Source organism: Lynx canadensis, chromosome B2 (genome assembly GCF_007474595.2).
Source record: "Lynx canadensis isolate LIC74 chromosome B2, mLynCan4.pri.v2, whole genome shotgun sequence".
In the NCBI taxonomy this organism is placed as follows: Eukaryota; Metazoa; Chordata; class Mammalia; order Carnivora; family Felidae; genus Lynx; species Lynx canadensis.
The window spans coordinates 97,562,718-97,574,917 of NC_044307.1; the positions used below are offsets into that span (position 1 = coordinate 97,562,718).

General features: G+C 39.4%; 1 protein-coding gene across 1 annotated transcript in view; it reads left to right on the forward strand.

Annotated features, from left to right (window-relative positions):
• Positions 1-12,200, forward strand: part of LOC115514248 (sine oculis binding protein homolog) — a 163,756-nt gene that overhangs the window by 36,656 nt on the left and 114,900 nt on the right. The window contains exon 4 of the mRNA XM_030316064.1: positions 5,699-5,850. Coding sequence (XP_030171924.1) covers positions 5,699-5,850 — 152 coding nt within the window. The remainder of the gene's footprint in view (positions 1-5,698; positions 5,851-12,200) is intronic.

The following is a 12,200-nucleotide window of genomic DNA, read 5'->3' on the forward strand; positions in this document are numbered from 1 at the left end:
ACTGAATTTTATTGCTTTTAGGGAATTTGTGTTTTAATGGGATATATAAAATATATAGCCAAATATATTACCCTCTAATGGTAGAATTTAATTTTAGTGAGCAGTTGTGTCATAATTTTTGAAGCTAGGATATTCTTCTTGGCATCTTTGCAATTACAGATGTAAGTGGTTCCTGCTTCACCCACATGGAAAGTCAATCTTTTCCATGTCTTGCTGTGATTTCCCTCCTTTCTAAAGAGAGAGCTAGGAGTATTGTTTGCCTGTGGGTGGAATGACTGCTTCCTCAGATCCAGTATTGGCCCTGTCTCCTTGTTTAAGTGGCACTTGCTGGTGAAAGTGCAGAGACAATGTTTGCAGCAAATCCAAGTCTCATAGTCATAAAGAAATAAAGGCTTGCCTTGTGAGCCTTTATTTTTTTCAATCAATCAACAAATATTGATTAACACTTCAGCTGTCTGCTCAAAGGCATTTTGACCTTTTTGATTTCATTTTCTTTGTGTATGAATGTGTCATGAAGCAGGGTACTGTGTATGTAGCAGAATCTGTGACAGCGCTTAGTCCTTTTTGCAGAGGGAAGTCTGTGTGGATGGCGTGTAATCTCAACACTTAGAAAGGCTGTGGTCTTGAAAACGTAGTAGTCAAGAGCTTGGGCTCTGGAGTCAGACAGTCTGGTCTTCATCTAGGCTTCGGTGTATACTGGCTCTGTGACTTGGAACAAATTACTTACCTTCTAAACCTCATTTTCCTCATCTGTACAGTGGGGATCATGTTCGTATTTGCTGAGGGAGCAGTGGTTGTGACTAAGTTTAAATGACGAATTTGAAGAATTTTGTACTGTGCCTGCTACCATTAAATGCTGAATAATGGCTAGCCATGATTCCTAGATTTTTCTGGGTCTCCTTGTATGTTCACTTCTACAATCCAAAGAATTGTACAGAAGCTTCTATAGGACTCTGTAGAAGCTTTTAAACTGGACTGCCTCAAAGTTTTTGCAGTTGAATTGTTCCAAGAAGGGCTGCAAAGAAAGCAAACTTGAACCCTAGTTTCTTGCCTGCCTGCCTTGCAGGCCATGTCTTTATCTGTGTTCTTTTTTTTTTTTTAATTTAAGTTTATTTTTGAGAGAGACAGAGACAGCATGAGTGGGGGAGGGGCAGAGAGAGAAGGAGACAGAATCTGAAGCAGGCTCCAGGCTCTGAGCTGTCAGCACAGAACCCGACATAGGGCTCGAATACACGAACCCATGAGATCATGACCTGAGCCAAAACCAAGAGTCAGACGCTTAACCGGCTGAGCCACCCAGGCACCCCTATATGTGTTCTTTGTATAGCTACTCTGACAAACAGATTGACAGAGGGCCAACTGTGCCATACTTTCCTTTCGAGTTGTAGAGAATACTCAGGAGTCACATCAGACTGCCTTGCAACCTGTCCCAAATATAATTCAAATATTGAAATGATTATCTGGATGTGTCCATTCCAGGAACTGTTAGAGGAGAGAAACATCACCAGGAAATACTTGATTTTTCCTTCAATCTTAGACTCCCGTGAAAGTTACAAGGGGTAGTAAATCTACAGGTTAATCACTTGGGGTCCAGCATAAGGCCTTCCTGACTTTCTTTGTGTTCTGGTCAGGTAAGCAGGTATGCATGTTCAGAGCCAATTCAAGTGCCCCTAGAATGCCACTGACCAATGGCCATCCTTATTTTTGAAAGTCACCAGATAAGGCAGTTTCTCAAACAACTTCAGCAAGGCATTCCAGAAATGCTTGATCTCATACTTCTCTGCACTATGATAAATAAATACAATTTTGATTTCATGTTAGAGTAATTAATCTGAACTTCTCCTTCTGGAATGTAAAATGGAATAATGTTCTATAGCTCTTTGAACATTAGATTGGAAATAAAATGCCCTAAACATTTTGCTTAATTAAATCCTAAAGAGGTGGTACAAACTTTTCATGATTAATAGAAGCATGCATATTTTGACTGATGCATATTTATATGATATTATCATATGAAAATTTTATCATGTTATACAAACTGTTCGCCTCGGGAATGTGACTTAATGCTATAAATATTTTGCATTTGTTGTTGCATTGTTCATTACGAAAAGTACACAGGCTAATGGCTATAAGGAAAGATCTGTTATGCCAGTCTTCTTTGAGGTAATCTCAAGTCTCTAATGGCACAGACGTTAGCCTAAATATAAGATAGGAAGTCAGGTTCTCCCTAGTTTGAAGAAATATTAAAAAAAATTTTTTTTGGTAGCAGATCAAATTAGAAAAGCTAAAATGCTAAAATGCCTTCTATTTTGCCAGTGTAAAGCTTGCACATAATTACCAGGTTTCAGATTTTTAAAATGTGGTTGTTGAAATGAACATATCCCTTTGGTTTTAAGCACTTAAGAAAAGCCCTGTTTTCTAGAGGTGCAGTCATACAAATTTAGGATGGGGCACCGTCTAGGGGCAGACTTTTGAGCTATGTTTTAGCTGAAAAATTAACTTAGATAATTACAGTTCTTAGTTTCTTAAATATGATGTTAATAAAGATGGCTTTTATAAGACCAGAGTACCTGAGATCTCTGAAAATGTTGTCTCATCTTTGGAGCACTTGTATTGGTAGCAGTTTGATGACAGAAAAGGAGAAATCCAATGGAATTTTTCCAATTGTTTGCCTCTATGAAATGGAATTTTATGAGAAGCGGATGGGAATACTGAATTATTTAACAAGACAGATGCTAGCCACCATTCTAAGAGTTTTCCAACTGCCACATAGAAAACAAAAGTGCACAATTTCTTTTGTCTTATCTTCCCATATTGTTACTTTGTAGTATAAATGATTTATAAAAATCATCTCCCTTAACATTCGACTTTTTGTTTATGTGTTAGGTCTAGTGTAAGAAAGTGTCCGTGCCTCCTCTTAGAAAATTGACGAGTGGGGCTGCCTGGCTGGGATGGAGGGGGTGGAAGGAAGCCCCAGAGAGACTGTGAGCTGCCCTTTCCCCAGCCACCTTGTTGCACCCCAGCTCGTGGAGGCCCTTTGCCCACCTTGTTACCGCTTTGCTCTCTACCGTTTTTCATCTCAGTTTTAGTCCATTATAGTGGGCTATTTTATTTTATTCATATCCATTAAAGATCTAGGAGGAAAAATTTTAGGTTTTGTTTCCCAAACCAGACTGTTTAAAGGAAGGAACCTCAAGGGGAAGCTGATGGTTGTTCTAAAACAGGTCCTTGGGAAGTGGGGTCTCCTTTTTGAACTCTGAGGCCAAATAATTTCCCCCATAAAATGCTTTTTTCCTTACAGATTTCACCAGAATCAAACTTACTGCCAATGGATCACTTGGGAGAGTTCTGCTATATCATCTTCTTTTTTAGACTTTAAGATTTTAAAGCAGCTAATCAAGAAGAATAGAAACTCGCAGTTCAACTTAGTTTAGTAATGACAGATAATTGTTTTTAAAATGTACTATTTCTAATCTAATTAAAAAAAATCTCCTTCATACTCTGAGATAAATTGTTCAGTTCAGTTTTTGTGTCTATGACATTTCATGTCTATAGACATTTCATGTAAAATGTCTATATGTAAACAGATACCATATTAGAAACCATATAAAATGTAAACAAAGCTTTCTTGAATAGAACAAATTGTTAAATGCAGTAATTGTATGACATTTGAATTCATGTTATGTCTCCATTTAAAGAAAGTTATGTTATCAAAAATGTTTGGCTCATATCAAAGGTCATTTTTACACTGTCTTATTTGATAACTAACAATAGATCACGTTCTGTAATTTGTGGGAAAAAAAGTGGTCATTAAAATGACAATATTTATTCCATTAAGGTAAATAAAATGCTGCGCATAGTTCTGAGTGATGATACTCAGGGGGAAAAGAGCCGTATCACTGCACTACAAATTAGTTTGCTTCTAATTTTGCAGGCTGATGACCACACTGCCTCAAACCAAATCTTTTCCCTGGAAATGGAATGATTGCATGACAGACTCTATGAACCATGAATATGTCAACAACTCATGGACCAGGCCTTGCTTAGCAATTAGTCTTTGGGGGATTTTATTCAGAAATCAGACAACCCTATACCAGAGCTTGTTGGGGATTTTGTGATTACCATTCATGTCGGGAGCATGAGTCTGGAATAGTAAAAAAAAAAAAAAAAAAAAAAAAAAAATCTGTAAAGGAAGAAAAAATGTGGCTAATAGTGGCAGTCAGTCATATGTACACACATTGTCAATGGGGAGGACCAGAAAACTCAAGATATAGCAAAAGCCCCCCTAGGAGGCAGCAAGAAAATATTTCTTAGACTTCTTTTTTTTTCTTATTATTATTTTTAATATTTATTTTTGGGAGAAAGAGCGTGAGCAGGGGAGGGACAGAGAGAGGGAGACACAGACTCCAAAGCAGGCTCCAGGCTCTGAGCTGTCAGCACAGAGTCTGACACAGAGCTCGAACGCATGAACCATGAGATTATGACCTGAGCCAAAGTCGGACGCTCAACCCACTGAGCCACCCAGGCGCCCCAAAAATATTTCTTAGACTACTAATTAAAGTCTCCTTTTATTCCCCCCAAACAGGCCAGTATTTCTCAGACTTCAGTCATTTGAATATCACCATCACGTTTTTGTTGTAACTCTTATCACCTGCATTATGATTTACTCAATGCATTTTATTAACTGACTCACTTTTTAAAAAGCCTGTCTTTGTTTTGAGCAGTCATATTGGTGATAGCATGGGCTTGTCTTGCTAGTTAAATTTGTTTTCTTCTCTCACAAAGGAAAAGATACACAGTATTTTAATTGTTGAAAATATTTGCATACCACTTACCATCATTCTGAGCATCTCTATGACACGGGTGGCAGGGCCCACAGGAGCTGCAAGGACCACCAGTCTAGCTGAGAATCATCTTTGTGGCTGTGTGACCTCAGGTCTCATGGCTGACTCCTCCATTACCATCCCTTCTTCCCAGGACACAAGCTACATCACGTGGAAAGAATTTAAATCAGGCCTGTGCCTCCCTGAGGACACCCATGCAGGAAGGTTTTGTCGTAGGAGACTGCTGAGTGAGCCAGGCTAGTGTCTTTTCATCAGCAGAATCTGGCCACTCACCTCCTTCCTTTTTTGACTAGCCACATCACTTGGGAATCATTATATTGCAAGGGTAAATAACACCCTATATCATGTAACAGTAATAAGGAACATGCCAAGATTGAGCCTGGTTCCTGACTCTCAAGGTTCACACTGGGGCCTCATATCTGTAGGTTAGCACTGGCTGTCCCACCTAGTGTGGATCCTGTAGGCTTTCAGCAGTACCTTTGAAGAAAGGGGTCATTTTACAAGCTTCATTAGTACTGAGCCTGCTTTAACCAGGTAGAACATGCATTTTTAGCAGGCTAAGACGTCCTAGGAACCCTCCTTGCTGTGCATTCATGCTCTGTGCTCTGGATGTTAAGTAAATGATTAAATGGTGTCTTTTGGAAACTTAGGAGCCAACCCCCCCCCCCCCAAAAAAAAAAGCAAGCACTGAGTCCTCCTATCAAGAGCTGGCTATCCTACCTTTGAGGTCAGAGCGTGGTGAGGCGTAGAAGTTAAAATTAGACTTCAAGTAGCTCTGTCAGGTTGAGGGTGTGTCTAAGTTTGAAGGGATGTTTGCTTCTGATATGAACATTTTTCTTATACTTTTATTATAGAAGATGATGTGTCAAATGTACAAATAATGTGTGCCTGGTGCCAGAAAGTGGGAATCAAGCGCTATTCCCTGAGTATGGGAAGTGAGGTGAAAAGCTTCTGCAGCGAGAAGTGCTTTGCGGCCTGCCGACGAGCCTACTTCAAGAGAAATAAGGTAAGAGCACGTAGAGAGAGGCGGCTCTGCAGGCCTCGCCAGCCCACGTGCGCATGTGCCTCTTAGCTAATAGCTGAAAACACTGTGCACATTTTTCTTTTATTTTTTCTGTTTTGTCTGTTCTCCTTTTCTGCCATACTTAACCTTTTGGAATAAGGAATCAACCCCCTTCCAACGTGTAACCTGTTCTTCAGTTCCTCTGCTTTGATGTTTGAATTCTGAGAGGGTGACTGAGAATCTGATGAGGAGGGACACGGTGATCACAGCTGCCATCCTAAGTGACAGTGTCTCTCCAGCAGTAGAGTCTATAGACTAGAGTCCATGAAAGATAAGTGGTAGCGATTCCTTATAAAGGCTGAGAAACTAGCCACAGAAGTGTGGCCAGAAAGCTTTAGTCCACACAGTTTAATATTTGTACCCAATGGTAATATTGCTCTGGCTCTTTCTAAAACCTGATTTGCAAATTCTAATCAAGAAAAACGTCAGGTCTCTCTTGACACCTTATATTCAAGTTGATTGATATTGAGAAAAGTGAAATAGTGAATACCTGAACCAGCATTGCTCACACAGCCAAGCATTTCTGAGCAGCGTGGTGGGTGAACACAGGAACAGCCATAGTTACCGGTTTTTGTTTTGTTTTAAGACATCTTAGATCTGAAAATATCCTTAAAGAATAGTATTAGCCACCATTGATGAGAAGCGGAATGCATGTTTTTACAATCTCACACACACATACACACACAGCTAGTTTCTTAATCTTTAAAGAACCGCTGTAGCATTTTGCCACCAATTACTGAAGTCAATTGCTAGTTCTTGATTATTTTTCATTGATCTGTAAAGCTACCTTAATTCATAAAATTGTCCACTTTTTTCTAAGCATTTCCATTTCCATAATACAAGATCACGATCTGTCTTTTCTTGAAGCAAACAATTATTATTTTTTTTAAGTCTGATATTTGCAATCCTGAAATGCTAATCTTGGGTTCACTGCATTGCAAGAAGCACCGTTGCAGCAAATTATCTCCTGCAAATTTGGGTCACATCATTCTGCCAAAAAACATAATGCTGAAAGAATTAGGCTGCAGGATTCAGCGGGGTGGAATTTTAGTAGCAGTCTCTAAGAATTAGGCTCATAATCTTCACTGGAACAGGGAGGCAAGTAAGGAAATTGTTTGGAATTCTTTTGGGACAGTCAACAGTCGAGTTCATTTTCCCTTGGGAGGGGCCAGTGAGACTCCAGAGGAGGGTGGCTAGAGCCTTGCATGAGACACGTTTTGTTTTAATATAGGAGGATTAAAATGATCTCTGAGACCCTGGGGCTCCTGTTCTGAGCGCTGAGCACTGGGGTAACAATCACAGGAGTGGACCCAGTGCTTTCATCTTCAAAGCCCTACTTACCACAACAAAATACTTTGCACTCCATCCCAGAAGATGGCTAGAGAACAGGATTTTTTGTCTTTCTATGATTCTGAAGGATTATGGGTCTGGATCTTGATGGACCGCCTGTAGCGAGCAAAATCAAGCAAGATGAATTTGTCACAATTCTGGCGATACATGTTATATTTTGCAAAGCTGTTTTGCTTTAGTAAGCCTTTAAAATAGCCCAGAATACCAAATTTGTACATATAATACCATATATAAAAATTTATATTATTAAAAAATAACATGTAATATTACATCGTTATAAAGTTTAAGGTCAAACTGAATTTAAACTTCCATAGCATACTGTTTTAAAAATATGGATAACTGGGAGCCGAGATAAGAATTAGTATTTGGAATACTTACAGCAGGTGAAATCAGCAGGGGGAGGGGGACCATTACCTTTCACTTCCTGCAGGGAGTTATTGGGGTAGGTCTTTGAACATTCTGCAAAAGCTGGGAGTCACAGTGGCTTGAAGTTTAGCCAGTGACTTTGACAGCTGATCCCAGCAGCCCATTAGTGTATATACAATACCTGTCTTCTCTGTGATCTTCGTGCTTATTTATATATTCCAAAGCTCTGCCACCCTATACCTTCTCATTTTTCAAATAGGGGAATAGACTGGTCACATTGCTTGCTGGATTCCTTTTTTTTTTTTTTTAATTTTAAGAGTGTTATCTCTGCAACAATATCCTATTGTATTACAATAAACATGTACAGCTGCTGCATTTCTGTTAACTGATAGGATTTTGTGGTCATTTCATTTAGGGCTTGGGTTTCCTAATGGATTGTATTCGATACCAGTCTCCATCCTGCCATTTCTAAGAACTGCTGTAATAAGCCCCAGGGTGTTCCTCACTGAAGAAAATAGCAAATAGCTACTTCTTTTCTTGTGTCATTTAACAGAGTCTTTAGTCCTCATTATTAAAATCGTGGACTTTCTTAATCTTAGAAAAATGGCAAAATTCTTCCCATTCTGACATAGAAGATTTTCTGGCTGAATTCTACACTAAATTTTAAATATTCAGAAGTGGATGGAAAGCAGTGTGAATAATATGTGTGTAGAAGAGAAATTTGCCTTAGATACAATGTAGGTTTAAAAAAACATGTAAAGTTAACTATGCTGTAAATTATGCTTTATAATGACATCCCGCTTCTTGGTGGATAGCATGCTGGGATCTAAAAATGGCCTCTAAGTTGAACCCAAATTGCATGCATAACTTTACAAAGAAAAATCCTAGTAGAAAAGGTAGCTAATTAGGAGCAGTATTCAGCTGACCTCTGTTTTGTGTCTGAGCAGCACCTGCATTTGTGAATGTAAATTGGACAGCTGTGCCTGTGGCTCCCCTGCTCTCCTCTTCACAAATGGTTGGGTATGGAGGCAGGAATTGATTCGCTGCTAAAAACAAGCACAAAAATAGCCCAACTCTCAAAATGAAGGCCCACTGAAAATTGGCCCTTTAAATTTCATTTGCTCCTCCACCCTTCCTTTCTCTTTGGGTCTCTACGTCTTTTTGATGGAGTAGGTTAAGAATGTCACATCTGTCTCTCACAAAACTCTGGCCCTAGAAAGGAAGGAGGGGTAGACTGAAGCCAAGTTAACCCTTTATGGCACGTAGTTTATATTTTCAAACCGAACTTAAAATTTTATTTGAAGAGTTGTTTGGATTGCCACACTTATGTAGGCTTTCTTCGAAATGTTTCTGTTTAAGAGGGGATTGTGAGTCACAGCTGTGTTCATTTAAGGAGCCTAACTACTAGCTTATACATTCCAGGGTGTTGGCTCTAAGAAGTGATAGTGTTAATCCATAATTATATTTTGTAGAATCCTTATCCCCAACAGTCTCAATTGCTGGCTCAAAAGGTTTTGAAACAGTGGGTAAGAAAAATACCTTTGTAGTCTATGGGCATTGGCTGAACAATGGTATGTCAATCTCATTACTTGATGCACTAGAGACTTTTCAGGGAACTAAGAGCTTGCTCTTTTCCCAGCCCCTTTTTGAGGCCACGAGTAGAGAAGGACTTGCGAACATTTCTAGCCTAGTGATTCTCCCAGGAGTTGGAAAGTTGCAGAGGTGTCTTAGTAGTTTTGCAAGGGATGCTGAAGGGTTTTGTCTAGCAAATGCCAGTTTTACTTTGCACAATAACGGACATTTAAAAATATTCTTTCCTAAGGGAGTAATGCCTTATAATCATGATCGCTTTAAAAACGAGAATAACAAACAAGACCACAAATATAGTCATTTTCAAATAGCCCGTGTTTGGTCTTTTTCCTTCTGCTTGGGAAATATGTTACTGTCTAAACTAATGTCCATTAGGAGATAAATCAAGCAGGAGATAAAAACTCAAGACAAATGGCCAATGCAGGCCGTGTAAATGGTTATTTTCTTTCTTTGTTAAGATCCGAAATTTATAGTGTTCTTTATGGATTCCTGACATTGATACTTTAGTAACAGGCACAATTTGCTAAAAACACCAAAGTTTTGCCTCCTTGTTCTAGTTTTTCCATAATTTGAAACAAGAATAGATGGAAATACTTCTTCAATATCATAACGTTGCTATTCCCCAACAGACCTCAGTGGGAAGAAAGCTGTGTAAATAAGAGATAGTAAGGATGCATTAAAAGTAAAAAGATTATATAGACAGAGACAACATTTTGCAAATGATGTCATTAAATTGCTAACAATCATGATAATAATAAGCATTTAATGAGGGGAATATTGCATAATAAAGCATTTACTTCACTTTCAAATGATTTCTCTGAATTCACAGCAATCTCTTCTTAGAAGAGATCTCTTTTGGAAAACCCATCACTAATTAGCATGTACCATCATATTATTTGAAGTTACATTTTATTTAGACTACAGTAGTCCCCCTACCCCCAGGAGGAATACCTTCCCAGACCCCCAGTGGATGATTGAAACCATGGATAGTACCAAACCCTATACATACTATGTTTTTACCTATACATACATACCTGTGGTAAAGTTTAATTTATAAATTAGACACAGTAAGAGATTAACAATAATAACTAGTAATGAAATAGAACAGTTATAACAACATACTGTAATAAAACTTTTGTGAATGTGGATTCACTCTCAAAATATCTCTACTGTACTGACCTTTCTTCTGGTGATGCTGTGAGACGTAGGCATTGTCAATGCCCAATGACGTAGCATTAGGGTCCTACTGGTCTTCTGACGATAAATCGGGAAGATCATCTGCTTCCAGACCACAGTGTGCTATGAATAACTGAAACTATGGAAAGTGAACCATAGATAAGGGAGACTGCTGTATTGGTATTTTTATTAAACATAAAGATATCTTGGAAAAGATTCTGTTTCAGACTTAAGTATCGAACCTACTAGTGCAGAAGAAATGTGGAACAGTTGCCCTGATCATCTACTGATTAACCTGTCTCCTTTGTTCCCTTTAAGCACCGGCAGGATTTAATTTGCAAAATGGCTATCATTCATGAGGGTTTGGGGAAGGACATTAAGAAATTATTTGTAATTAATGTTCTCTGACTGCCTGAAGCTCAGGCCACAGACGTGCTTTTGTCAGGTGCTTGTGAATATTCTTGATCGACAAGTAAATGTGCCAAAGGAGGACCAGGGTTTTTTCTTACAGATTCACCTTGTTTTTAGGGGAGCCAGTGAACCTTTGGAATGATTGCTTTGGTTCTGCCGTGTCTGCTGGAACTGTGCCACAATCCTGTTGTCCACTGCCTGCACGTAGAGTGGCCGCCTACTGCATGTAGAGTAGGACTTTGGTCTGCAGGCCAGTGGCTGAGTTCCCCTTTCGGTCATGGCAAACAGGGGTGTACCTCAGAAAGCTCTAGGCAAAGAACAACAAACCCAACTGTTTTCTTGTTCTCTGGTATTTTGAAATTTGGAATGGAATATTGATGAGCTGCTATAAGTGAGAACCTGTGAAAAGGGCATAACGGAGGAGGGGGAAGGTGTTGGCCCTTTGGGGTTCCAGCAGGAGAATTCTGTCCAGCCAAGTTAGACGTAGAGCAAAGTACAGTGAAGCCTGGGCTCTTAGAAGAAAGCCAGAAACGGGTCCAGGGCAGAGCTTCTGCAGGCTGGGTGGGACACAGTGCCCTAGGAAGCCATCAGAAGCCTTGGGGAGAGGCATGTGATCTTCATGTTTATCAGAACACTTGAACACCCCTTGAGAAATGCTGGTTTAAGGGATACCTGGAACACAAACAGAATGGGGCAAGTGAATTTCTACTGAAAGGAATAGCACTCTCTTCTAGTTTTTAATGGGCTACATTTTGGAGGTTGTGGGGAAAACAGAGGAATAGTTCTGATCTATTATCCAGAATGGATGTCAACTTCTGAATAACATTAGATATTGTAGACTAAATATGAAGAGATGATTAAAACTCCAAATAGCTTCAAGCCCCAATCTTTGTTCAACATTTGGTTTCAATGAACAGAAGGAAGAAGGGGGGGCGTTATAGATCTGAATCTGATCACCCAGGGATCAATACATAGGGCTATTGACATATGCTTGAATGTTGATTTTCAGACACAGTCAGTGTCTCGCCAACCTTCTAGTGATAGCTAAAGCTATACACTTAAATCAAGTTTTTCTCATCTGAACCACCGGTAATTATCCAATCCATCTCAAAGGCACGCTCTCTTTTAACATTAACCACAGTGTCAGATTGCATCAGCTACATTGTGTTCTGGTGACTGCGGCTGCAGAGTGATGAATGCGTGTGCTTTGAGTTCATAGTCCGGCTGTCTGGTTGGACAGTGGGCAGTTCAGGAAACAAATGATCGGGAAGAGTTCTAGTTATTTGGGACATGCTTTCTCCTTATCGATCCAGTCACTTGTATTGCCAACTTTCTCACCTTGCTGCTAGCTGTGTTCAGGTTTATCAGAGAACAGGCATTTAAAGAATTATCTAATGGGT